General features: G+C 40.4%; 5 protein-coding genes and 4 non-coding genes across 9 annotated transcripts; 8 read left to right on the top strand and 1 right to left on the bottom strand.

Moving 5' to 3' along the window:
- Positions 1–4,353: 4,353 nt before the first annotated feature.
- On the top strand, positions 4,354–6,711 carry rpl7a (ribosomal protein L7a; the record flags this gene model as incomplete). The annotated part of the gene is made up of 7 exons (XM_040053239.1): positions 4,354–4,522; positions 4,728–4,877; positions 5,124–5,264; positions 5,640–5,719; positions 5,968–6,098; positions 6,411–6,480; positions 6,572–6,711. Coding segments are annotated over 7 exons (846 nt in total), but the record flags the coding sequence as incomplete, so codon positions are not given.
- On the top strand, positions 4,577–4,650 carry LOC120714665. The gene has a single exon (XR_005691465.1). It is a non-coding gene; the product is annotated as a small nucleolar RNA SNORD24 (small nucleolar RNA).
- On the top strand, positions 4,959–5,030 carry LOC120714666. The gene has a single exon (XR_005691466.1). It is a non-coding gene; the product is annotated as a small nucleolar RNA SNORD24 (small nucleolar RNA).
- Positions 5,481–5,553, top strand: LOC120714664. The gene has a single exon (XR_005691464.1). It is a non-coding gene; the product is annotated as a small nucleolar RNA SNORD36 (small nucleolar RNA).
- Positions 5,780–5,856, top strand: LOC120714663. The gene has a single exon (XR_005691463.1). It is a non-coding gene; the product is annotated as a small nucleolar RNA SNORD36 (small nucleolar RNA).
- Positions 6,712–6,955: 244 nt separating the features above from the next.
- On the bottom strand, positions 6,956–10,673 carry LOC120747402 (surfeit locus protein 1). The gene is made up of 9 exons (XM_040053236.1): positions 10,510–10,673; positions 10,324–10,384; positions 9,824–9,948; positions 9,631–9,713; positions 9,254–9,445; positions 9,082–9,154; positions 7,774–7,936; positions 7,553–7,634; positions 6,956–7,458 (listed from the first exon to the last, which is right to left on the bottom strand). Exons 1-9 carry the CDS (start codon positions 10,570–10,572, stop codon positions 7,398–7,400), a joined length of 903 nt encoding a protein of 300 aa, XP_039909170.1. The 5' UTR covers positions 10,573–10,673; the 3' UTR covers positions 6,956–7,397.
- Positions 10,674–10,690: 17 nt separating this feature from the next.
- surf6 (surfeit 6) lies at positions 10,691–13,714 on the top strand. Its single transcript, XM_040053232.1, has 4 exons — positions 10,691–10,910; positions 12,321–12,524; positions 12,613–12,695; positions 12,847–13,714. Exons 1-4 carry the CDS (start codon positions 10,820–10,822, stop codon positions 13,534–13,536), a joined length of 1,068 nt encoding a protein of 355 aa, XP_039909166.1. The 5' UTR covers positions 10,691–10,819; the 3' UTR covers positions 13,537–13,714.
- Positions 13,715–14,170: 456 nt separating this feature from the next.
- On the top strand, positions 14,171–20,269 carry kyat1 (kynurenine aminotransferase 1). Its single transcript, XM_040053230.1, is given in 14 exon segments — positions 14,171–14,499; positions 14,578–14,636; positions 16,370–16,448; positions 16,450–16,518; positions 16,648–16,797; positions 16,930–17,016; positions 17,146–17,268; positions 17,434–17,554; positions 17,637–17,713; positions 17,796–17,885; positions 18,074–18,260; positions 18,347–18,423; positions 18,953–19,039; positions 19,128–20,269. Coding segments are annotated over 14 exon segments (1,338 nt in total). The 5' UTR covers positions 14,171–14,427; the 3' UTR covers positions 19,188–20,269.
- A 962-nt stretch (positions 20,270–21,231) lies between these two features.
- Positions 21,232–24,979, top strand: spout1 (SPOUT domain containing methyltransferase 1). The gene is made up of 12 exons (XM_040053231.1): positions 21,232–21,343; positions 21,435–21,474; positions 22,275–22,388; positions 22,466–22,625; positions 22,722–22,811; positions 22,899–22,948; positions 23,101–23,231; positions 23,339–23,411; positions 23,507–23,605; positions 23,721–23,823; positions 23,974–24,121; positions 24,235–24,979. Exons 1-12 carry the CDS (start codon positions 21,296–21,298, stop codon positions 24,316–24,318), a joined length of 1,140 nt encoding a protein of 379 aa, XP_039909165.1. The 5' UTR covers positions 21,232–21,295; the 3' UTR covers positions 24,319–24,979.
- The last annotated feature ends 839 nt before the right edge of the window (positions 24,980–25,818 follow it).

Consider the following 25,818-nt stretch of genomic DNA (forward strand, 5'->3'; position numbering starts at 1 on the left):
AAAGCCCCATCCTTTCAAACCACCTATTCCTCCCCCCAACTTTGGACAACTTGTTCCAGGTCTGGTTTAGAGCAGGTATTATTTGCTTTAAAGATCTCTTTATACACAATAAACTAGCATCATTTGATCAGCTGGCAGGAAAATACAGTCTTCCCAAAACTCACTTTTTTTTAGATATTTACACCTCAGACATTTTTTGCAGTCCCACCTCTCCAATTTTCAAGAAGCTCCAGCTGCTAAGTTACTGGACGAGCTCCTTAATTTGCAACTATCAGGCAAAGCTGTAATGTCTCGCATCTATAATAAACTGTGCAGTGTAACCCCAGCTCCCGTTGTGGGCCTCAAGTCCACATGGGAGAAGGAGTTGGGTCAGTCTTCTCTCTGGTAAATTCTACATCACTCTGCGCCCGTCATTCCCTGTTACAATTCAAAGTAGTCCACAGGGCCCACTTATCTAAATCCAAACTAGCTCTGTGATATCTCTAACTAGCTCTTTGTAAACTATATCCACAAATACTCAATATTTTGAATAAAAAAGAAATGCCAGAGCTGTAGCGCTGGCCAAGCAGGGTCGCTGGATGAATTAGGAGTGTGTTGAAAAGAGGAAACTCAATGGAGTGAAATCTGCAGAATGGAGTGTAATAGGCTAAGTTTCATCATCTGAGCCACATATGATGTGCTGCCTTTCCCCATAAATCTGCAGCTTTGGTTTGGAAAGGACCCATCCTGCCCCCTGTGTACACACCCAGCAACACCAAGCACATTTTGGTTTGTTGTAGGACTAGCCTTACTCAAGGCAGATACACATGGAGACACAACCAGGTCCTCGGGTGTCTAGCTGAAAAAGTTGAGTACAAAAGGGAATCCATTAACACCCAACCTTTCACAAACCAAGAGGAGCATCGGTATTTGTCCGGGAGGGGGACAAGCTAAGAACTAGCTCTTCAACCCCCGGATCTGGGACCGCTGAAGGTCGCCAGGGATTGGCAGATGCAAGCTGACTTGGATGAGAGACTAATTTTCCCCACAGAAATTGTTACACCCTTTGTGACCAGACCTTGTCTTTTGGCCTAACTCTCAAAAACTTGCTTATGTCATTGAGCTGATGGTACTGTGGGAGGATGTAAGACACATGCCCAGGCCTGATCAACCTGTGGTGGGCCTGCCTGAGCCGATGGTGTCTTGTGATAAAAGGCCGAAACACCCTGTGAAGTTAAAGCACACAACTGATGATGTGTCCTGCTGGTAAAGCTTCCAGGCTGCCTTTCCTCATAGTAGCCATCCCTCAAGACTTTCTCCATTAGAAGCAATGCAATAACAGGGATTGTAACAGCTAGTCCTTTTATTGAATCACAATATTCATTAAACCCAAAGCAACACATGAGACCCGGGTCCTGCAGCGGTGGAGAAATTGTTCTGGTGGCCTGCTGCAGATCTGGCAGTGGCAGAGAAAAAGTTCTGATGCCGACCACAGGTCCAGTGGCGGCGTGGCATGGCAGATGACCAGCGATATGCTGGAGCTGCCAACTGTGGCTGAGCAGCTCAGGCTAAGGTAGGTCGAATAGGTCCCCACAAAGAACAGATCTCTGGCGTGGGCATGGCAAGTCCAGACAGCCCACAGAACCTCTGGCTTGGGCAGAGCAGGTCCTTCCGGCATGCTGACCTCTGGCTCAGGCAGAGATGCGACTGGGCCTGAAAGCAGTGTAGAGGCCACAGGCGGTTGAGCAGGTGGCAGCATGGCAGCTGCAGGCAGTTGAGCAGATGGCAGCGTGGCAGCCGTAGGTAGTTGGTGGTGTGGCAGCTGCAGGCGGTTGAGTAGGTGGTGGCATGGCAGTCGCAGGCGGTTGAACAGGTGGTGGCATGCCAGCCACAGGCGGTTGAACAGCAACAAGCTGTGTGGTGGTCAGTTGGGTCAGTTGGATCAGGTGGCAGGTGAGGATGCTGGACAGACATGGCACACCCTCAGGGTTTAATCTAAAACCCTGGCTGCTAAGTTCAAAGGAAAACTTTTAGATATCGGTAAATACACAGAACCCAACTACTGGTCTGATTTCCTCAGTTTTTCAAATTCAAATTCAAATTCAAATTCAAATTTTATTTGTCACGTACACAGTCATACACAGTACGATATGTAGTGAAATGCTTGGACAACTGCTCGTGACCTAAAGAAAACAAAAAGGAAAAGGCTATGAATAAGATAGGAAATAAATATGAAAAAATTAAAAAGGGTAAATTTAACTAGGAAGGAATAAAATATAAATTAAGGTTAAAAATGAAATAACTGTACAACACAAATTAGAATGAAGGGTAAATTTAACTGGGAAGAATAAGATAAATATATAAATTAAAGTTGAAAATAAAATAACTGTACAACAAAATACACAATATAGAACTATATAAGAATGTATGAAGAAATCTAATATAATAAATATATACACAATAACAGCAGCTGTACAAGTATTAACCGGAAATGAAGAATATAGTGACCAGTGTTGTGCAAAAACAAAGTCCAGAAAGTCCAGTGTGTGTAAGAACTGTATGTGTGGGTCAGTACTGTGTGGTGGTGTGATTGAGAGACCGTATCGCCTGCGGGAAGAAGCTCCTCCTCAGTCTCTCTGTGTTGGTCTTCAGGGAGCGGAATCGCTTTCCTGACCTCAGCAGAGAGAACAGTCTGTTGTTGGGATGGCTGAGGTCCTTCACGATCTTCTTGGCCTTGGTCCAGCACCGCCTGCTGTAGATTGAGTGCAGGTCAGGGAGCTCGGAGCGGATGGTGCGCTCAGCTGACCGCACAACCCTCTGTAGAGCTCGTCTGTCCTGCATGGTGCTGTTCCCGAACCAGGTTAAGATGTTTCCCGCCAGGATGCTCTCTATGGTGCAGGAGTAAAAGTTCCTGAGCACCTTGGAGGGCAGTTGGAAGTCTCTCAAGCGTCTGAGGTGGTAGAGACGCTGTCGGGCCTTTTGCACACCATGCCAAGTTTTGGGAATCATATTGTTGGCACAATACTATTTTATGCTTGTCAAATTGTATTAAACAAACTAAATGGTCATAAACTGCAGTACAGAATTACTATGATCAATAAAATAAAGTTAAATCAATTATTACTGTTTATTTTCTTCTACTTTTTAAGTTTTCGTTTTTAAAATAAAGTTAAAACTAAACTAGAAATGTGTGGTATGACGTTACTACGTCATGAAAAATCCTATGCTTTTAAAACAAAACGTTAATGTTAATTTTTCATTCATACAAATGTTTAGAATAATATGTTTTATCAGTGCGGCAAAGAAAATTAAAATAAATCCCAATCATTGATACGTCAGTGTAACACAGATTCCGAGTCAGTATTCCGTTTTTTAAGAAACAAAGCTTGAACTGGCAGGTAGCTGTAAAATCTGACTTCAGATCGGCACTTTTGGAAGCCACGTAACACGCAGCAAGCCTCGCGGTATTTACGCTACCCAGAATGCCCCGGTCTTCCTTTCTGCCTGAACCGACATGGTGGGTACATAGCTGTTCCTTCTGGGGGAAATATGTTATCTGTTGTATCTGTTTGCATCCTTTCATACATTCATATTTTTATACTGTAGAAAGTGCCAATTAAGTCTTTGAACTTTGTGTAGGGCCGTGATGTTAATATTGTGCTTTGATGCTGTGTTGTTTTTGCGAAAAACTTAGGTTATGTTGGTCGATGTGTAACCGGTGCTAACAGTGCTGTGGCTGCCTGTGAAGTGCTGAAGCTAAAGGCGATGAACATGCTTGTTTTAGAAGCTCGTTTTGGTTTGTTTTTATTTAATTTTTGTTTTTCTTTTTAATTTTCCAGACGGTTGTATGTATTTTGTAAAGTAGAAGTACAATACTACCGGGGTACAAGTTTGTGTGCCCTGCTAGTTTACTGACTAGCATTAGGGAATGGGCCTGAGCGTGGGTCGGTATTAACCTTCCTTTTGGGCTCACATTAGTTGTGTTTCTGTCGTTTATTGAATGTATTCACAAACACGCAAGTTTTACCTACGTTTTCATTGATACGTTATCATCCTGAATCGGTCTTTAGTTCAGTGTGTATGACGTCCCTTACGTGTTGGTGTAGCAGCATGGAGATTAGGTGAGCTCTGAAGTCATTCTCTGGCTTTTGGGGTTTATTTCTTGCTTTTTGCATTACAGCTTTAAAAAAAACTAAAGTGGTCTTTTGATTGTATTTTTGCTAGATTTAAAAATTATTTTGTGAGAAATTGACAAGGGTAGTTGCTAAAGCTAGGCTAAGCAACTCCCTGGCATGGTTGGGAAAGGTAGAGCAGTGTTGTAAGTTTACATATGGAGTAACATGTTTACAAGTTAATAATCATATGTTAGGTTAAAGTTGCTTGTGTTTATGCTTCTGTAACACACTGTTCCCTTTTCCACAGCCTAAGGGAAAGAAGGCTAAGGGGAAGAAGGTGGCACCAGCCCCTTCAGTGGCCAAGAAGCATGAGGCCAAGAAAGTAGTCAACCCCCTGTTCGAGAAGAGGCCCAAGAACTTTGGCATCGGTGAGTATCTGCAGGTGCCACTTTATTGGGGGCATAAGCTAGTGGTCATACAGGTGCAGATGATGTAAAAGAATATTTGCTATCTTAATACCACTGATGACAATATTCCCACCAAGATCGCTGATGCACATTATATTAACATTAAATTAAGAGAAAGTCTGTGTTTAATGGTAGATAATGATGAATTTGTTGTGCTTTACCACAGGCCAGGATATTCAGCCCAAGCGTGATTTGACACGCTTTGTGAAATGGCCTCGTTACGTCCGCCTGCAGAGGCAGCGCTCCATCCTCTACAAGCGTCTGAAGGTTCCCCCTGCGATCAACCAGTTCACCCAGGCTCTGGACCGCCAGACTGGTAAGTACAAGCAAGTGGTTTTCTTCTGTATGGCAGTATGTCAGAGTTGTCATGTGGGTTCTAAGGAGGACTGTTTCACTGTGCAAGTGATGTGAAAGAGTATTTGCTATCTGACCAGTTATGCGGACGATTTCCACCAAGATCACTGATGCATGTGTTTGTAATCATGGTAGCTTTGTAGTAAGCCAAACTTGTTGCCCAAATTTCAGTGTTTACATTTTTAATTTTAATTGGTTTCTTCCGCAGCCACTCAGCTGTTCAAGCTGGCTCACAAGTACAGGCCCGAGACCAAGCAGGAGAAGAAGCAGAGGCTGCTGGCTCGTGCTGAGCAGAAGGCTGCTGGAAAGGGAGATGCCCCAACAAAGAGGCCTCCCGTTATCCGTGCAGGTGAGTTTGATTGAACAAAGTCCTGTCTTTGTTAAGCTCCACAGTTTAGTAAAAATGTATTAAAGTTTAAGACTTATGCTGGTCTATTTGGCAGCTCGGTCTTATGTATTTCAGGAGTGCTGCTGGAATTGTAGGTTTGCTCCTAAACAGTCTTAAACTGTGCATTAGAACCTATTTTGTGTTCTTGTTAGTTCAGCCTCATCTGACTTGGCCTCAATGCAGTGATGACCAGAATTTCTTCACCTGAAACTTGCTGTGATGGTTTTTGAGCTTTTTAACCCTGAGCGTTGGCCAAAAAATAATGAAAAGTTTTTCTGGATTAAGTTGGTGGATCAAACATTTTAATTTCTGCCTTTTGGTTTTCGCTCTCTGCAGGTGTGAACACCGTCACCTCTCTGGTGGAGAGCAAGAAGGCCCAGCTGGTCGTCATTGCCCATGATGTGGATCCTATTGAGGTGAGATTGGTGTAATATGTGAATGCATGTTGGGTTCAGTTTAGTGTAAAAAGTGGTCTCTGGCAATGATGTCTGAATTTCTTCACCTGAATCCTCTGTGTGGATCAAAACATACGAGCTTTTTAACCCTGAGCACAGACCACAAATGAAAAACAAGTTATCATTTATTCATTTTTGTAAAAGGCAATATGGTTGCTACACTCCTTCCTGAAATGTTAATACTTCCTGTGGCTCCCCTGAATTTCTAGCTCGTGGTCTTCCTGCCTGCTCTGTGCCGCAAGATGGGTGTCCCTTACTGCATCGTGAAGGGGAAGGCTAGACTGGGCAGACTGGTGCACAGAAAGACATGCACTTCATTTGCCTTCACACAGATCAACCCGTGAGTATGAGCATACACTGAACTGTGCCCAAGTGTGACAGTGAAGTTTGGCAAATGATTTTTTAGTACATGTTCAGTAACTGGCTGGAGAAAATATTCGATACTTCCTCTGGAGTGAGATTTTAGTTCACATCTTCAAATTTTCTTGGATTATTTTCTATAGCAGTTGACTCTTTAATCAGGGACCACAATATGTATAAATTTGAAGTGAATTTTCAGACAGGAAAATTTAGTCATCTGTATAAAAGTGTCGGTACTGCATTGACCATCTTTTCTTTTTTTTCTTTTTTTTTCTCTTTTTCCTACTCCTAGTGAGGACAAAGGTGCACTTGCTAAGCTCGTGGAAGCCATCAAGACCAACTACAATGACAGATACGAGGAGGTGAATAGCCATTACTCAGTTAGAAGTGTTTACATTTCACAAATCCTAAAACAAATTATACAAATAAACTGTTCGCAATCTCATTTTCCAGATCCGCCGTCACTGGGGAGGTAACATCATGGGTCCCAAATCCACAGCCCGCATCACTAAGCTGGAGAAGGCAAAGGCCAAGGAACTTGCAACCAAGCTTGGTTAAATTGTTTGGAATAAAAAATTTATGCCCTAAAAGAAGAAGACTTCTGTTGTTTAATTTTCAAACTAAAATGATAGAAATGTTAGAATCAGATTGCAGGTGTCAACACAGTGACAGCAGGAAACGTAAACATGGGAACATTTTAAATTCTGATTGTTATAAGGGTGGAACTGACGTTTTTAGGTTTCCCATGACGAATCCTGAAGTGTCACAGTTTAAATCAAGATGATAATCTTGGGCATTATCTGACAAATTGCTTGAAATCGGGATAGTTTTTTTTTTTTTAATAACTGAGAAACCACAACTTGAAAGGTGAAAAATATCATGAACTCTGCCTTTCAATTTCTGTAAGTGTAGACGTATTGATGGTCTAAGTTTCTGTAACTGGAGTTACTGAATCTGATCGCACTGAAATTACTTATATTTAGTATCATCCAGCAGTAAAGTTAACCTGTTTTTTAAAAAAAAAAAAAAAACAGAAAAAGTGGCTTAAATTTAACATAAGATGCTTTGTCAAAACCACATAATTTACATGACAGGAGGATCTTTTTTCCCAACAGTTATTATTGGCACATAGTACATACAACAAGGTAAATGAAAGAATCCCCGATCTTGAGTACTTTATTTACACATTAAGCTATTTACATAATATATGCACCAGGCTGGAGCTACAAGTTAAGCACAAACCCATCATTCAAGTACCAAGCAAAATAATTTTATTGCTTTAAATCCTCTTGATGAACTTTGCATACCACATGTAGGAAGTAGCTGCACACAAACCATACCTAGAAGAAAAAAGTAATTCTGCATTTTATCAATCAAATGAACCTTGAGACATGAGTGTAACAGATGTACAGCAGTCCAAAACAAAACACTCACCATGTTATTATGTACTGCATGTGTTCATTCCTCAGTGTGACCCTAGTCTGTCCACCTATTGGCCCACCAGGAACAGTGCTACCTGCGTGAGACACAAAACTTTAAATTACTTTCAGATTGAAGTGTTTCTGTTGATGTGAGTGAGATAAACAGCACACATGGAGGATTGCAGAGGTTTAATCTTAATGTAAAGTCACTGCGTCAAAGAGCACTGAACATACCAAAGTCGGCATCAATGAAGATGGGTGCAGCTCCAGTGACTTCTGCCATCGCTTCCAGGTCACGGTAATGCCAGCGGTTTCTCTCCACGTCATTGTTTGGTACAAAGGGTTTACGATTCTCTGTCAGTCTGACCACTCCCACCAACTCCACCTCATCCTCCACCTGCGTAAAGGCAGCATTTCAGTGATTCAAGTGTTTACAACAACACAAAGGTGGTGTTAGTAGTTTAGCGAACAGTCAAGCGGTGTAAGTCAGTTCTGCTTTAGTTCATTTAAATTTGTATGCAGAAAGTTTATTAGTAGGAGTAACATGACAATAAATGGGTCTTCGAGGCACTTTCACAGGCATATTTAAACTATTCAATTACTAAAGGGAGTTGGGGCCTAATTGAAGATGAATTCTCAGTGCATAAAGAGGTTTTCAAAACTAGAAACACCCCAGGCCTATACTAGGACGTGGGATATGTCTTGACCAGGTAACTTCAGGGATGGTTCGCTTCTTACCAAGGTGGATCAACATAGTAACTTGTGCTCCAAAATAGGTTATGTGTGAACAAAGTAAGCCATACTTGTTCATTATTTTTCTTTGTGCTGTTTAACATGTTTAACATTAACACGCTAACTGGGGCCTGCAAAGTCTGGCATGTAGCTACTGGGTTTTTTGCAATTTCTCTAAGCATTGCACAGTCTGGCCTTGAGGTGTTTTGCCAGGACTTCCACTCCTGGGAAGACTGGAAACTCTTCAGTGTTTTCCATTTGTAAATAATCTTTCTCAATGTACAATGATGGATTTCAAATTGTTTGGAAATGGTCCTTTAACCCTTCCCAGATAGGCAAGGGATCATTGCTGTTATCTCTTTGGTATTCTGTTAACACACACATAAATGCTCCAGACCAGCGAACTACCAAAACCTCTACTTTAGTCATAGTGCTATCAAGTGCACTTATTTATCAGGGTGTAGATCATTTTTACACATGCTGCTTCTGCATTTTGGCTTAGTTTTTGTTCAGTAAATAATTACATGGTGTGATGTGTCATGTTGTTGTTCATCTGAAGTTGTATTTAGCTGTTAAGACTTGCTGTCAACAAGATGACTTTTTATTATGTCGTGGTATGTAAAACCTAAGAACTGAACTGTAGTCTTAGTTCTAACATAGCTTGTGACAAACCTATTAGACTTATAAGTTAGTCTTATTAGTCTTGAAAAATAAGTTAGTCTTTGTGCAATTAACAAATCTCAAAGACTTAACACTCCAGCCTGGTGTAAAACCTCTGTGTTTACCCAGCATCTGATGTCTTCCCCTCACCTGTCCCTTCATCCTGGTCTCTGGTCTTATTTTCTGCCTTGGCACGAATCCTCTGTTCACCAGGATTGTGATGCTTCAGTGACACAGACGGTATAAATCAGTGTTGAGAGCAGCGATGTATCAATCAATGTACAGATATTGCTATGGTGAGATGTTTTATCTGGCTCCTTACCCGAGGTCGGTACAGTGGAATGGGGTGATGACATTAGCGCCGGTCTCTGCACTTGAAGAGAGCCTTCCTGCTTCTCTGGCCTCTCTCTCTGGGTCGACTGGTGAGCGGGGCATAATGTATAGCTCTTGGGAGTGATTGTAACGTCCACGTACCTTGACTCTTCTGTACTCGAGGTTATTAACCTCATAAGGACTAGAATGCAAGGCGGGAAAATGGTATGTAAATCTGTGCCTTAATGATTCACATATGTAAAAAACGCAGCTTATTCAACTTCTGCACATTAAGATATTACATGAAGTGTTAAAGAGCACCTGTTATGCTTTTTCATATTTTCTGTCATAGATACAGGACCTAGCCACTCTCTGCCACTCACTTACTCAAGAGGAAGAGGAATGGGTTCTGCCGTAGTGAGTCGTGTCAGGTCATCAATCAGCTTCAATTTCCACTGACGCCTTTTCACCTACAGATGAAGGCAATGAAGACACTGGAGTACACCCAACAACAACCAGAAAGACGTAACCGCATTGTGTGTATTTAAAAAAGCAATAACAATCAACAAATAAGTGGTACCTGCCATGTGCCGAGGCCAAAGGTGGTGGCAGGGATGAGCAGCAGGAACCATTTAAGAAAAGAGTCTTTCTCTGCAGCTGTGGCTGCTGTGGAGCTGGACTGTCGTCCAAAGCCAAGGAACCTGCCTGGATATGTAAAGAATAATAGTGAAAGGTGGATTCCTTGGAGAATCGAACAGCATATTGACATAACAGTTACAAATAATATAATGGAATAACGTATATATGCTACCCAAAAAAATTATACAAAGATTATTTCAGCAGCCATGGAGACAGACATTAATGTAAACCGAACAGGTTTTGTTGATTTTCTTATATTATTACGTAGTAATTACTTTTTAACTAATTTCACCATTAAAGACAAAATACCATATAACAGATACAAAACAGATTTATTCTTTTTTTATTTCTACTTTTTTTTAAATGGAAAAAATATGTAACAGTGACTTTATTCGCTAATTATCTAAAGGTGGTGTAATTGTTGACAAGTTTAGTTTGTACCGTCTACACGTTTGAAGGCTCCTGGCAGGAAGAAAGACCTCTTGGTGTAAAATGCATGATTCTGAAATACAAATGTATAAAATAAACTCAGCATTTTGCAAGTCGTTCACTCGGCGATGAAAATGACTTTGACGTTTTTTTTTTTGTTTGAGCCGTAAAGACGAGAAACTGCGAAAACTAACGCACCTGTGTTTTTAGTGTCGGCAGCAGCCTCCGGGAGTAAGTCAGCAGAGATGTCAGAGAGACCATTCTGAATCAAAACAACGTGGAAATGGATGAAAATGGACGAGACAACCGGCTACTTTACAACTACATAACTGACAAGTTTCTGCTTGGAGGGGGACCACTTCTGGTGTTACTACTTCCGGATTGGGGACGCCCCGCCCCTTTAAATTTTTACACACGTGCGTATGTGAACGTGTTGATGTTTTTATCGGTAAATATCGTGTGTGTGTTTTATCCGGATTAAAGGTGGGAGCCCGTTTCACTTATCGACATGGATCTCGCCTCAAAGGATTCGTACATTCAGAAACTTGCAAGTAAAGTGTTTTCTCAACGAGACCAGGAGCCCAGGAAGAGACCGTTCGGTAATGTTAGCTAACTGCTTGGGTTTGTTTACATGGTAAAATTGAAGCTGTAGTGCATACTTTAACATTTAGGTGTTATTTATTGTGGAAAAACTACGTAAAACTCAGCAAGTGTCATCAAACCTTGTGCCACGGTTTCACGTTTTACCTACTTGGTACCACAGGAGGCGCTACAGTGTTTAATCTGATGGCTTTATGCGCCCCTTGTTCATTAAAGTTACCAAACTGATAGCATGTCAGAAAAATAATCTGCTATTTCTCTTAAATGACTTTTTTGTCCCCAAAACTGATTTAAAAAATGAGTTTTTTGTCATTTATTTATCTAAATTTCTAAAGGTATCAATTTTCTACTTTTCACTGATTTCATTTATGTGGGAAGTTGTAGATAACAAGATTAATTTATAACTCGGGGGGAACTAATATTGTAAATGACCTTTTTATGTCTTTTAAAGTTGGCTCCATAGGTTTTTGGACAATGCTACTTTTTTGTTGTTTTTGTAGTTTTTCCTCTGTACACTGTTGACTTTAAATCAATCAGGCAAGTGCAGAGGCTGAACTTTTATTCAAGGGCTTTAACAAAAGTAATGCAGTAACTATTTAGGTGCCACAGAAGTTTTACACAAATCCCCCCTTTTAAATGCTCAAAGTAAATAGACACAAACTTAATTTAAAATATAAATAAAGTCTTAAATACTTCTGCAGTCTTCCTAAGCAGTAGATTTCTTAAGTCTACAACCTAGTGTTGTGTTTCCTCCCTTGAGATGCTCTGACAGGCTGTGCACCCAACTTAAAGACTTGGTTATATTCCATTGCAGACGCAGACAACTGAGATTCAACAGTAGTTCTCATTACACTTCTTTAATGTCCTCTTCAAGTCCATCAGCTGGGGCTAATGCATGGTTGTTGTCTAGGACTCAGATTTAAAATTATAGAGAAAAATCAATGCAATAAAAGTGACAATATGGCAAAATGGCTTAAAAATGTCTCATTGTACAAGTATGTGTACACTAGACCTCCAGGTGGACTACTTTTAAACCAAAGAGCTCATAACTTGTAGACATACATCCTTTGATCATGATGCCAGGACAGTTTTTTTTTCCTTATTAAGAAGTCACGAGATAAACTGACTGGCAGGTGTTTTACTGCTAATAGGATTGCTTTTATAAGAGAAGAGTCACCCACCAAATCAGCTGTGACTGGGTTTTTTTTTTCTCATGAAAAATGAGGAAACAAGCTGATCATGAGTTTGCCAACAGAAAATTTCAAATCCTCTTTTCTCCAGTTAGCTGATGTTATCTGAACATGTTTCAGGCCCTAGGCTAGTAACTGTAATAGCAATGTTGTAGAACTGCAGTGACACACTATATACATGCAATCGTCAATATGTGCATTGTGTTTGTGTGTGTACAGTTCATTTCAAAGCTAAAAGTGACACTGGTCCTCCAAAGAAGAAGAAAAAATGCAAAAAGAAAGATGAGGCCACAGACGGCAAGACTCCCAAACCCCAGCAGAAGCCTTCACCCTCTCCAGCAGCACAGAAAATCAAAGCTGCCGTGAAACCAAACGGGTCCAACACTGAGGCCGCAAATGGAGCTGCACACCAGAAGCATCAAGGTATACCAAGCCTACGCTGGTCCTGTGTGGAGGTTTTTCTCTTTACATAACTGGGTCTCATTTAATGCTTATTTTCTTTTTCTTTAAGGAGGAAGTGTAGACTCCAGCTTCACTACAGTCGATGTATTACGCAAAAGGCTCCATGAAAAGATTGAAGAGTCCAGAGGACAGGTATGCAGTTTTCAGAGATGGCACAGTATGAAAGAGAAAGACTGTAGGGGGAGAGGGGTACTGAGGATCATCTAAAACAGGAAGTGATGTCACCGCTGGGTGCCCTAGAATTATTGTTGAAGCCTAACCATGTTAACCTGTCTTTTATCAGGGAACTCCAAAGGATGCATCATCAGAAGCTGTCCAGGCGAAGCGAGCAAAGCGAAAGCTGGAGCGGGAGCGCAAGAAGAGGAAAAGAAAAGAATTTCTGATGAAGAAACTAGCTGAAAAAAGTGGGAAAGAACAGCCGTTAGAGGTAAAACAGGAAGAGGAGCACGTCCCTGCCTCGAGCAAAAGAAATGAGACTGCTCTGGTCTTCAACAAGGTTGAGACGGTGGACGAGGGTTATATAGACAAGAAACAAAAAAAGAAGATCAAGAAACAGGGGATAAAAGGCCAGATAACTCCTCTGACGGGGAAGAACTACAAGCAGCTGCTCAGCCGCGTGGAGGCTCGCAAAGCCAAGCTGGAACAGCTGAGAGAGAAAGACGAGGAGAAGGCCCGCGAGATGGAAAAGAAGATCATGTGGACCAACATGCTCTACAAGGCAGAGGGCATCAAAATCAAAGACAACGAGGAGATGCTGCGCGAGTCGCTGAAGAAAAAGGAGAAGAGGCGCACTCAGAAAAAGAAGAAATGGGAGCAGCGGAGCGAGCACGTCCTAGAAAAGATGCAGCAGCGGCAGGACAAGAGGCAAAAGAACCTGCGGAAACGCAAGCAAGTCAGGGCAGAGAAGAAGAAGGACAGGGCGCGGAAGAAGGGCCGGGTGCTGCCTGAGGACTTGAAAAAAGCCACAGTTTAGTCGAAGCAAAGAGAACTTGCATCTTGTTTCAGTTTCTGTATGGCACTGTGATATTCACATGATAATAAATGTTCTCCTTGTGCAGATATTGCCTGACCCTAATGCCCAGGAGAAATACCTTGTTTCATGGTCAATAAAATGGTATTATGAACATGATAATGAATATAATTCAAATTAACAGGCTCTGTGTGTGTGTGTGTTTGTGTGTGTGCCTGTTGACCAAAAAGACGCTGGTTAGCAAAACATTTGCATAGCACAAATAAAGCCAAGTAAGCCTGGTTCTCTCTCAGGCCAAACGCCAATGAGCGCCAACTCATTAAATATATTTTTTAATTTTATCAATGTAATTTTTTTAATTTGAACTATAAAAAGATTAATAACTGTGGTTTAACTTTTTTTCGGACTACTTCTTTGTCACTGGTAGTGATAAAAATCAGTCCTGAGGCTGCTGGAGGATTACCTTGAGTCCTCTCCGGAAAAAAAAAAAGCAACTGCAGGAAATGAAACGTTCAGGAATATTTCTCCTAAATTCACGGCTACTTTTTAAAACAGTATTTAAAAAAATAAAAACTAGCATATGGTTAGTTGATGACATATACGTCAACAGAGCTGAACCGCGGCTTGAGTTTTGGGCCCGTGTTTGTCTATTGTCCGTGACGTTTCTAATTGTAATATCTCGCCACGCCCACACAGGAAGTAGATATCAAAACACAAGGAGGCTGAAGGGGAGTTGCTGGGACCTTCGTTATCAACTCGCACTGGCCCCAAACAACAGCAACCCTGGACTTTCAGGTGAACAGAAACGTCTACAGATATTGTTTTCCTTCTGCAGGGACTCAGTGACAACATTAAATGTGTCGTCTGCTCCTGTGAGGCTGTGATCATTTATTAATGGGAATAATCAGGAACATTGCAGCAAGTTTGGTCCTACTTCGGCAGAGTTCAGTTAAAAACAATCATAAGGTAGGCACAGCTCTGTTAAACTGAAGACAGAGGTCTCCAGCATGACCGCGTATTTTAAAGCTTGTTTTGTTGCTTCAGGTCATAATGTCCAGGCGACTTCACGCACGCAGGACAGACGGGGTGGATAAGAATGTCTGGTGAGTAAATACACCGAAATGTCCGTGTTTTGGGGGGGATGATTACTCAACCAAAGGTAAAGTATCATATGTGTAATATTTTAACTATAACAGCAAAGTAATATTTCACAGCAGAGTCTGCAGTTGCTGAGCACGTTTAAAGTTGCATTCAGGTACTTCCTCATTGGCCGATTTATGGTTAAAAAAAGAAAGAAGAAGAACAGAAAGAGAAATGTTTTTGTCAGCATATTTCACTGAACTGAATTAAGCTGACCTGCTTTCTGCCTTCTCCTAAACAAATTGTTTAACTGAAAAAAGAAGAAAAATAAAAATAAAACTCTACCAGTTTGTTGCTTATGACCTGCCTCCTACCTCCACCAATCGGATGTATCACCTACATCTGATTGGTTGAGAGCAAGGTCGCACAGTTTGGAGCTGAGCCACTTTCTTTCTTTTTTTTTTTAAAGTGTCACAAACTAATAAAAATGTGCTTCATAGTGGAATCCATATATGTCATTATAGACAGCAGAAAAAGTCAGGTGTTTTATTTAATTAAGGTTTTGCATATTTTTAATTATTGAAATATTGCCACATTTAGCCCACCAGAGCTGTTCACCGAGCCCCTAGAATATGACTGAATACAGGAATAGCCTAATAAGTAGTATCTCTCATTTAACATTTCTTGTAGTGTTTCATGTGCACGTTTTATGTCACCAAGCTATAAAACCATTTCTATGACCACCAAGCACAGCTAAAACGACAAACAATTAAAGAGCGGGTAAACAAATTCAGTGAAAAGATGCAAACACAAATTGCAGATTCCCAGACTCCACAATGTACAAGTACATTGCATGTGTAAGCGATGATTAGCTTGAAAGCTTCACAAATATGAAACCTAAAATAGTGTATCACAATCGCCCTTTAGTGGCTTGCTCCAGTACAAGTAATGTAAGTATTAACAGTGACAAAGGATAAGGAATAATGTAAATTTAGAAAAAGATAATTAGCATAATTAAATAATATATTACCTATGATACTATTTTAATTTTATTTTATGAGAGCTACTCACAGTGTCTCCTGAGAAAAATTCTGGCCCTTGGATAAATGTAGTTGTCCCCAGCCCTAGGTTTAATTTTTGAGCTAGTAAATTACAGTTTGCTCAGATGGGCCCAGAGTGATCAGATGTGTGACTTCATGAAGGACTGCACTGCATTTTTAACCCTTGGACTCAGTCTCAAATACTGAGACACTTCCACATTTTGATTGCGTCTTGTTTACAAAGGTCAGCATTGAACACTTTCATAGTTTAGTGTTTAACTTTTACCCAAGTCTGTCATCATGGGTCAAGTGCAAATGTGTCTGTCACAAGCCAAGCAGATTTCTGCAGAATATAATGGCAACTACCACAAAAAGAATATGCATTAAATACTTATGTATGATACACGTTTTAATAGGACTTATTAAAAAAATGTCAGATCCCTGTCATTTTTAAGGAGTCATTTTTTGATTCACAAGTCTAGAAAACTAATTAAACTTGGTCCTTCAAATATTTTAGGGTAAATATCTGATGCTACCACTCTAAAATATAGATTCTCAGGAGTGTAACTCAAGCTAAAATAGAATGATGGATGCTTGAAATCAACAATCTTCTTAACTGAGATGAATTGAAATAGAACAAACCCTCTGATTGTCTTCATTCTTACTGACACATCTCGTAACATCATTGCTTTGTCTCACTCACCTCACGCCCACAGGGTTGAGTTCACACAGCTCGCAGCAGATTACAAAGCAGTGAACCTCGGCCAGGGATTTCCCGACTTCTCCCCTCCACAGGTTTATCCAGGAGGCCTTCTGCAAGGCCATCAACGGAGGACCTCAAATGCACCAGTACACCCGAGCTTTTGTAAGCACAAAGGCATCCCAAAGGGGGACCCGATTTCAGTCATTTTTCTGAGGGATTAAAAGGACAGATGAAATTGAAATAGTTGCAGAGCAAATAATGAATGGCTTTTTTATTATATTCTTTCCTCAGGGTCACCCCCCTCTTGTTAAAAGTTTGGCTAAATTCTTTAGTAGGATTGTGGGACAGGACATCGACCCTCTCGAAGATATCCTGGTGACAGTTGGTGCTTATCAGGCCCTCTTCTGTGCTTTCCAGGGTCTGATTGATGAAGGGGATGAGGTACAGAAATCAATAAAGTGATAAGTAGTGCTGTCAAAAAACAAGAAACTAGTGATCAACGTTCAAGTGAAAATATAAAGAACTGAGAGTTGGTTTTTTTTCTCTCTCTTAAAAAAGTAATTTACGTTTCAGGTCATCATTATCGAACCGTTCTTTGACTGCTACCAGCCCATGGTGGTGATGGCTGGAGGAAAGGCAGTTTATGTTCCTCTGAGACCAGTGAGTGGTTCATGTTTCTAAAAAATAGAATAGAAACTTATAATTTCACATTTTCTTTTCAATTTAGGATCCTCAATGTATGGATCCTGTACACATTTCTTCTCTTTTGTGTTTTCTCATTTGCAACAGAGAGAGGGCAGTGCTATCCTATCAAGTGGAGACTGGGTTCTTTCTGCTGACGAGCTGGCCAGTAAAATTACTCCTCGCACTAAAGCCATTGTTATCAACACTCCCAACAACCCATTAGGCAAGGTAAGATTAATTATGCCCTCACGAGGCCGTTACCGTGCACATAAGTCTGATTTGGGTTGTGGAATTTTCAACTAATGGGATTTTATTTTCTTGCCATTTTCTATGTTTTCATTTAATATATCGACTTTACTCTCGGATACAAACATGCATCCGTGTGTGTTACAGGTTTACAAGACAGAAGAGCTCCAAATGATTGCCGATCTGTGTATTAAGCACAATCTGCTGTGCTTCAGTGACGAGGTGTATGAATGGCTCACGTATGATGGAGCCAAGCACATAAAGATAGGTGGGATAGCAGATTACACACAAACTAGCTAGCGACAGTGCCGACGTGTCATCTAATGTTTGTTTTTCCTATTCTTTGGCAGCCAGCCTTCCTGGCATGTGGGAAAGAACTGTAACTGTCAGCAGTGCCGGAAAGACATTTAGTGCTACTGGCTGGAAGGTAACACACAATCTGTAGGGTCATTGTCTTTGCAACACGTTGTTAGTGTGATCTGATTTGTTTTTTTACTCATATTTTTCAGGTTGGCTGGGCCATCGGCTCTGGAAATATCATCAAATATATGAAAACCATCCATCAGAACTCTGTTTATCACTGCGCAACAGCCGCTCAAGTAAATGCATACTTTCTAAACTAATATTAGTACTACTTTAGTAGGGCTGTGAAATTATAGCTATTTGAGCAGATCAATTTTGTTTTGTTTCTTTCCCCTTGTGCTTTATCTAATCAGAATCGCTTGATCAGAATCGCTTGATCAGGTTAAATTTTAAGACTCTCTCCATCCTTCTTCCTTACCACCAGGAGGCAGTCGCTCATGGATTTGAACGGGAATATGAGCTGTTTGGGACTCCTGAGAGCTACTTCCAGCAGCTTCCCACGATGCTGCACCACAAAAGAAAGAAGCTGGCCTCATGTCTGGAGAGCGTGGGGCTGCAGCCTATCATGCCAGAGGGAGGCTACTTCATGGTCACAGACATCTCCTCAGTCAGTGAGTGATGAACAGTCATCTATGTTTTATACATCTTTCATCATCTGAAATCAGTATTTACCTTTTTGTCTTTTTTCCTCAAACAGAGGTGGACCTGAATGACCCGAGCACAAAGGATGAATTGTATGACTTCAGATTTGTTAAATGGCTCATTAAAGAAAAGGTAAAAATGTAAGGTTTTATTAAGTTTGTTGACGTTTGTTTGGAGTAAATGTGGGGATATAAAATGATTGATCTGGGCACATGTTGTAAGGTCATCCTTAAGATGATCAAGGGTGGAGGGTGGATAGAGAAGATGGAGCGAAGATCGAGGTAAAAAAAAAAAAAAATCCTGAAAGGTGAAAAACAGTACTGAAGATTCAAACTCTCAAATGTAAACCTACACCACATTAATGAGACATAACCAATCAAGTCCTTCTGCTTAGACCAGCGATTAAAGTGCGTGGTACATATCTGAAGGGTGGGTAACAGAGACATAAAGAGTTGCATACTTTTTGATGAATGCTCCCTGAGCTTGGCGAATTCTAGAAAACTGTTGGGGATAGATGCCCCCCATGTAAGGAAACTGATGATGAACAGGACAAACTTTCAGCATCGATTGGAGACAATTGATGCTAAGCGGTCAAAATCTGATCCATTGCCACAGATTTTGAGTTTTCTTTGTTGTTTTTTCCTGCCTTTTCTATCTGCAGGGTTTAGCAACAATCCCCGTCTCTGCGTTCTACAGTCCAGAGCACAGCAAGGAGTTTGACAAGTACATCCGATTCTGTTTTGTTAAGGTAAACCTGACCTTTCTTACTAAAGTGGTACATCTCAAGAAACAACTTCCTGTTTGTCAGTCTTTCTGTCTCTGCTTTCTCCTCACAGGAGGACTCCACGCTGGATGCTGCAGAGGCCATCTTGAGAAAGTGGAGTCAGAAAGAGTAAACTTACCACTGATGTGAGGCTTTATCCGTCCACCCAGATACTTCCAGTCTGCTTAAACTCAGGTGTTGACCTGATCCAGTTAAAGGTGCATGGACAGAGCATCCACTTGCACTTGAGCAATCACTGAGGAAGTATTTTTCAGTAAATATTTTTAAGTTAACAATATACCTCTACATCACAGTTTACCTCCAGGGATATTTGCCCTTATTCAAAGTAAGGAAATCACTGAATAAAAGCATCCATTAAACTGGTAAAATAAGTGCTCTGTGCTCAGTAACCTCATCAACACTTATGTTGCACTCCTGCCAGATAAAGGAATTTGTTTAGAGAGAATTTTTATTTTGTAGTCATTTCTAGATGGATGTGAGTATCGCTGAACCAGACTTAATGTATTAGTCACAAATAATCAGCCTAATTTAATCATCAGTGATGAGAAGAGTCAATATATTCCTGATCACTTTATGATTGCTAATATTAATTGTTCTCACATGAGCCATTGGCTGAGGAAGACTGGGAACATGAGCCACCCATTCACTCTGTAACAGCCACTCTCCCACCACAAGTGGGCACCAAAGCTGGTACTTCCACTTGCTTCATTTGGCAGTGCTTTATACTGGATGAATAAAACCATCCATTTTCTGTCTCTGGCTGGAATTAAACCAACAACTGTTGGTAAGGATTTATACAATGAAATAAATTCACTAATAGAAGGTCTCATTTTTTGCATTAAGAATTGAGGCGTATGAGTGTTGCACTAAAAATGGGAATTCTGTTTTCTGTGAGTAGATTTTTCTATTGATTCTGCCATCATTTTAAAGGCTGTTATTCATTTTAAATCAAAGGACTTTGGTGTGAAAATCTGACATTAGCACAAGAAACAAGAAGTCCTAGATAAGGGTAGAAAGAGTTGTGTGTGTGCTTTCAGATGATGATGATGATAATACCACTACTATTACTACTACTAATAATAATGATGTCAGGAGGGGTAGCACATAGAGCAGTATTAATTCAAAATAATAATGGTGGCATACTGTGACACGGCTATTAATTTGCCAGTTCATTAAAAATGTATTTCAAAGATATCAGTGTCTCACTTCTTGTTTTGTGGTTAAGGGTGCCTCCTGAATGTAAAGCCATAAAACCAGTTATCTACCCATTTTTGAACCTTATATTAATATCAGCATAAAGCACTTACAATTTTATAATATACATGTTTTTGCACTGTAAAGTGTTTGTCATCTTCAATAAGGTTTGTATGTACTGTGTTACCTTTGGTATACGTGCTGATTTTGTGCCTAAAGACACATTCTTAAATTGTTTCTTCAAAAACACGGCATCATGCAGGACTTTGCACATGCCACAGTAATTTGGGCTGAACCTTGCCATTACAGAAATAAGTGTTTTTAATACCGTGGCTTCTATTTATTACAAGCAAGTTTACACACATGTATAAATGAAGAAAATAGCATCTGAGCTATGGTTGTTTCCAACAAACAGTGACAAACCAGATGACTTGGCATCAAAATCAATACGGATCGCCTCTGGGATTATCGGTATGTTGTATCTGGTTCGGAACGCTCTGTACCTGCAAAATTAACTAACATTGTTGAACAGCTGACTTATAAAGGGGGGAAAGTACTTGTTTATGGAAAGTGGAGAGGTTAATTGGGAATTTCTGAATAATGTAGCTCCAAATGAAGATATGAGATTTCTGAGATGCTTTTTGATCCAGTTTATATTTAATAGCAGTTTTAATAACAGCTTATTTAAATAGCTAGAATCAGTCAAATTTAAGACACCATTAGTTGCTAAGAACTACAAATTTATGGATGTAAATTTTTACTTTTTTACCCCCACAGGAAATGATCTAATATTTTATCATTTCAAATGTTTTATATATTTTTTAAATATATATTATTTGTACAGAGAGTGGTGTTTTATAATAATTTATATAAGGTCAAAATTAAGGCGGTTGTAGGCAGTGACTGTAGCATGAGAAGAGCAACTGGATCGTCACGTGGTTGACTTCCCGGAAGTGCTTTGCCGGCAACGCAGAACACGACCTGGAAGTAAAGATTGTTCACGTGTTGGTACATCGACGCTTGGATATGTCTTCTAGCGTTGCAGTGAAGCGACCCAATCTTGGGTCTTCTCAGGTATTGTTACTGTTTGACACTTAAAACAAACAAAACCACTGATGCGTGTCTTTATTTACACCCCTTTTCTGTCCTTTGTTCGTGTTTGCAGCCAGTCGAGAAGGTGGACTGGAAGAAAAGGAAAGCGGAAAGTGAGTAAACAGCTAACTAGCTGCATGTAGCTAACATGTTTTTAGCTGCATGCCTGCCAATACTATACGGCTGTTTTGGACATTAAAACAGAAAAAGAAAGAAAGAAAAAACTTTATTTTTGTGAGAATTAATGTGCATATCCATTTTAAGGTTTGTCATGTATTGACAACATGCTTAATGCAGATTTTTTTTTATTGATAAAAAAGCACAAGGTAGTAAGTCTGTTCAGCAGTCGGAAACCGGAAGAGGGAGTTTACTAAAACACAAGATAAAATGTAGCATGTTCGTCTTAACTATTAATCAAAATACTTTGTTTTACAATATACAATTATAGTGGAAACATATTCTGTATTTATATATACATTATGGACAAAACTGTTGGGCCATTTATTCAGCACCATTGCCAAAAGTGTAAATAACCAACCCGTTTTTGCAAACATTTGTGTTTTAAAGACTTCCTAGATATCTTCCCTCCTAGAGGGTCAGCTGTGAGTGGTGTTATTGCAAAGTGGGAGCATTTAGCAACCACAGCAACTCACTTTTAAAGCTACAGAGTTGGGTCACCAGGTGCTGAGGTGCATACTGTGTAAAACAACACCACTGACCAAGTAACTGTAAAGTTTCAAACCATCAGCGTAAGCACTGTGCTGGGAGCTTCCATGACCAAGTAGGTCATGTAAATGTAACCTATAGGTGGCCCAGTACTTCTGTCCAGATAATTAAGATTTAGGTATTCACAGTGATTATTTAGAAATGAACTCTTTTTTTGTAAATGTCAATGATTCTTCCTGAATACCAGTAAAGGAGGCTAAGAAGCAAAGGAAAGAGGCCAAGCTGATCAGTCGACTAGAAAAACAGAAACAGCAAGAGGCTGCTGAGAAAGCAGAAACTGAACTGAGCCAGAGCAAAAAAGGTAACAACATTATACTGTTGATTTTTCCTATGTAATAGGTGATGAGTGCTATAATTACTAATCTGTTTTTCTCCCAGGTCGGGCTTACACGGTGAGTCTGGCTCTGCCGGGGTCTATCCTGGATAATGCTCAGTCTCCTGAACTTCGCACGTACCTGGCCGGACAGATCGCCCGCGCCTGCGTTGTTTTCTCTGTTGATGAGATCGTAGTGTTTGATGAACGAGGGGAAGATGTCAAGTACGTTTTCATAGAGTGCCCACTTGCAGATTAAATATGCCTTGACCCACATGACAGCTAATGGAAAGGAGTTTGCTTTTTGTTTGTGTTTCACAGGAGTGTGGAGGGCGAGTTTAGCGGTGTTGGGAAGAGGGGACACGGTTGCATTCAACTTGCCAGAATACTTCAGTATCTGGAATGTCCACAGTAAGTTTGGAGAAAATCAGATCACCATTATTGATTTGATCAGTACATTTTATCCCTTTTGATAGTCCAGCTTTTCTTCTCCATCAGATATCTGCGCAAGGCCTTCTTCCCAAAGCATCAAGATTTACAGTACGCAGGTAACTTAGTAACAAATGGAAGAAAAACAACAACCTGATAAACAGCTGTTCTTGTGATGAGTCTGAAATTAAATACGGTGTGAAATATTTCATGATTTTCATGATCATCAATCAGGAATCTTTTTCTCCCTCTCTCTCTCTCTCTCTGGTAGGTTTGCTTAACCCTCTAGACAGTCCTCACCACATGAGGATAGACGAGGAATCTGACTACAGGGAAGGCGTCGTGGTCGACAGGCCTACCAAACACAATAAAGGGTCGTTTGTCGACTGTGGAATGAGAAAGGTGAGCTATTCTGCACTGGGAGCACAGCTGTTGTTAGTGTACTCTTTATTTATTGGTAATTATCTAAGAATATAAACTGAACGATGTTCACTTTCCTGGTCCCACAGGAAATTCAGATTGATAAGCAGCTGCAGCCTGGACTACGAGTCACAGTACGGCTCAGCAAGACACAAAATCCAGGTACTTTTCTTCACCAGACTCTCAAGGTTTTTTTTATTATTTTTTTTAGCACATCAGTTAAGTTTGGGTCCATCTGTCTGTGAAACTGTCTGCAGAAGGCAAAGCATATAAAGGTGTTGTCGTGGCTCCTCACGTGCCCAGGACTGAAGGTGGTTATTATTGGGGCTACAGTGTTCGTCTGGCATCTTGTCTCAGTAGGTTTCCCATTTAACTCTCAACATTGTGCTTTGCATTCATTTGCAGTCTGTGTCAACGATTACTGCCAACTACTGCTTTATCCGCACTCTTGTCTATTTCCCGTTCCTGCAGGTGCAGTTTTTACTGAAAGCCCCTTTAAAGGAGGATATGATTTGACTATTGGTACATCAGAAAGAGGCAGCAATGCGGACCAGACATCACTGACGCCATTCAAGTAAGTTGCTTGAAACTGCCTTTAACTGTTAGCGTGCAAACTTAACATTCAGAATATGTTAAATTTGGTAAGCATTAGGGCGGTAGAACGAGTGTCTCTGAATACATCCTCTCAGAGGTTGTTTTATTTATTTATTTTTTAACTGTGCAGACATCTCTTGGTCGTTTTTGGAGGTCTTCAGGGATTGGAGGCCAGTTTAGATGCTGACCAAAAGCTGGATGTAACTGACCCCAGTGTTTTATTTGACCTTTACCTCAACACTTGCCCCGGTCAGGGCAGCAGGACCATTCGTACCGAGGTGAGACCAGTTATTCAAAATTTGTTTGAAAAGCATTTTTCAAACCATAAACCATAATAAACACTTTTGCAGCTTGACTGTGTTTTTATTTGTTTCCTTCTTCCTGTCATCAGGAGGCCATCTTAATTTCCATGGCGGCCCTGCGGCCGAAGATCACAGCTGCCGTTTCCAGCAGTAGTGCTTCATTAGAGAGTTGAGGATACAATAACACAAAAATGTTTTAATGTCCAGATCTGGAGCATTTAGCATTGCCTTCTGTAAGAATATTTCACCCAATTTTTTGCATTGAATGCAGTCAGCAATAGATCTGCTAATGTTGTCTGATGTTTATTATCCCCGTTGCTTCAAGAAATTGCACATATTGAACCATAAATACTATTCAGATGCATGAACTGGTGTGTTTTGTGTCAGCAGTACAAATCTATTTCACGAAAAACAGTGCAGAGACCATCATGGACAAACAAATGGGAACAAACTGTTTATTAACAGATTTTGAACTTTCAACTGTATTTTCATAGGTTTTAAAGGGTTTCCTAATGATATAGACCTCCACCATTGCAATTCACACTACTCCTAAATAATTAAGTAACAGACAACCAGTAGTTATTAAACCATAGTGAAAAACCTCTCTATATAGAATTTTGTATTTATTTATTTACAGTGGGTCCACTGGGGGAGATTTTTTAGGCAGTGAACTAGCAGGCCCATTTCTGTAATTTACCACATTTATGTGCTGACAGATTTGTGGTTTTTACTACAGAAAAATTAGTTTTTATTGTGTAGTAAAGAAAATGACATTTTCTTTTTAAACTTGCCAAAATTTCAATATTAAATGGGATTAAATGTGTCCTTAAAACATGTTGTTTAAACATCTTTCGCTGCTTCGACATACTTGATATCAAAGCAGGCTACATACACCCAACAATGTAAACTGAGCGTGATGTTCCTGTAGTAAAATATTTCTACTTACAAGTTTATTATAACAGTTTTAAAAATGGGACCTGAATGAAACTGAAAGTTGACTTTATCTGGTCCAGGCCAAAGATCGAAAAACGTATCCATACCACGACTGCGATGCATACTGTGGATGAATTGAACTAAAGCTGCATGTAGCGTGACATTGAGTTAAAAAGGTTTAAATGCCACACAATTAGTGGGTCCACTGGGGGTGGACACAATTCCGGGGGCAGGGATAGCTCAGTAGGTAGAGTGGTCGCCCCATGATTGGAAAGTCGGGGGTTCGAATCCACTGAACGGCTATCCTGAGGTACCCCTGAGCAAGGTACAAATGACCATAAGGGACCTCCATCGCCTTCAAATTCAATTCAAATGATATATGAATGTGATATAATTCAACAAGAAGAATAAGAAAAGACATTTTGTCAGCACACTTGATACTCACCGGTCACATCCTGTCTCTCTTAGGAAAAGATCATCAAATGTGAGCATCTTGCTCGGGGTGACAGTAAATTAGGAGATGTCTCTGTAGGTCATGTTGACTCTCTGGAGCGATCCATAAAAGGCTGCTTTGGGATCTTTTCTTATCTTGTACGGAGGTCCCCAGATGATGATCACAGAGTGGCTGTTTGTATGCTGTAGGAACTCATTGGGGTTTCAGAACACACAGGACACACTGGAGTGGCTCCCGACATCAGATTCAGTTCAACTTTTATTAACCTGAGAAATGGCAAAAGAAA

The sequence above is a fragment of the Simochromis diagramma genome, unplaced genomic scaffold (assembly GCF_900408965.1).
Source record: "Simochromis diagramma unplaced genomic scaffold, fSimDia1.1 OVJJ01000596.1, whole genome shotgun sequence".
NCBI lineage: Eukaryota > Metazoa > Chordata > Actinopteri > Cichliformes > Cichlidae > Simochromis > Simochromis diagramma.

Bases quoted from the DNA above. Each gene is read 5' to 3' on its own strand.
- spout1 (XM_040053231.1), top strand. From the start codon at position 21,296: ATGTCTTCTAGCGTTGCAGTGAAGCGACCCAATCTTGGGTCTTCTCAG. The intron at 21,475-22,274 runs GTGAGTAAACAG...CCTGAATACCAG, and splicing joins GAAGAAAAGGAAAGCGGAAA to TAAAGGAGGCTAAGAAGCAA. The intron at 23,232-23,338 runs GTGAGCTATTCT...CTGGTCCCACAG, and splicing joins TCGACTGTGGAATGAGAAAG to GAAATTCAGATTGATAAGCA.
- LOC120747402 (XM_040053236.1), bottom strand. From the start codon at position 10,572: ATGGTCTCTCTGACATCTCTGCTGACTTACTCCCGGAGGCTGCTGCCG. The intron at 10,385-10,509 runs GTGCGTTAGTTT...TTTGTATTTCAG, and splicing joins TGCCGACACTAAAAACACAG to AATCATGCATTTTACACCAA. The intron at 9,446-9,630 runs GTAAGTGAGTGG...CTTGCATTCTAG, and splicing joins CCCATTCCTCTTCCTCTTGA to TCCTTATGAGGTTAATAACC.
- surf6 (XM_040053232.1), top strand. From the start codon at position 10,820: ATGGATCTCGCCTCAAAGGATTCGTACATTCAGAAACTTGCAAGTAAA. The intron at 10,911-12,320 runs GTAATGTTAGCT...GTGTGTGTACAG, and splicing joins GCCCAGGAAGAGACCGTTCG to TTCATTTCAAAGCTAAAAGT. The intron at 12,696-12,846 runs GTATGCAGTTTT...GTCTTTTATCAG, and splicing joins TTGAAGAGTCCAGAGGACAG to GGAACTCCAAAGGATGCATC.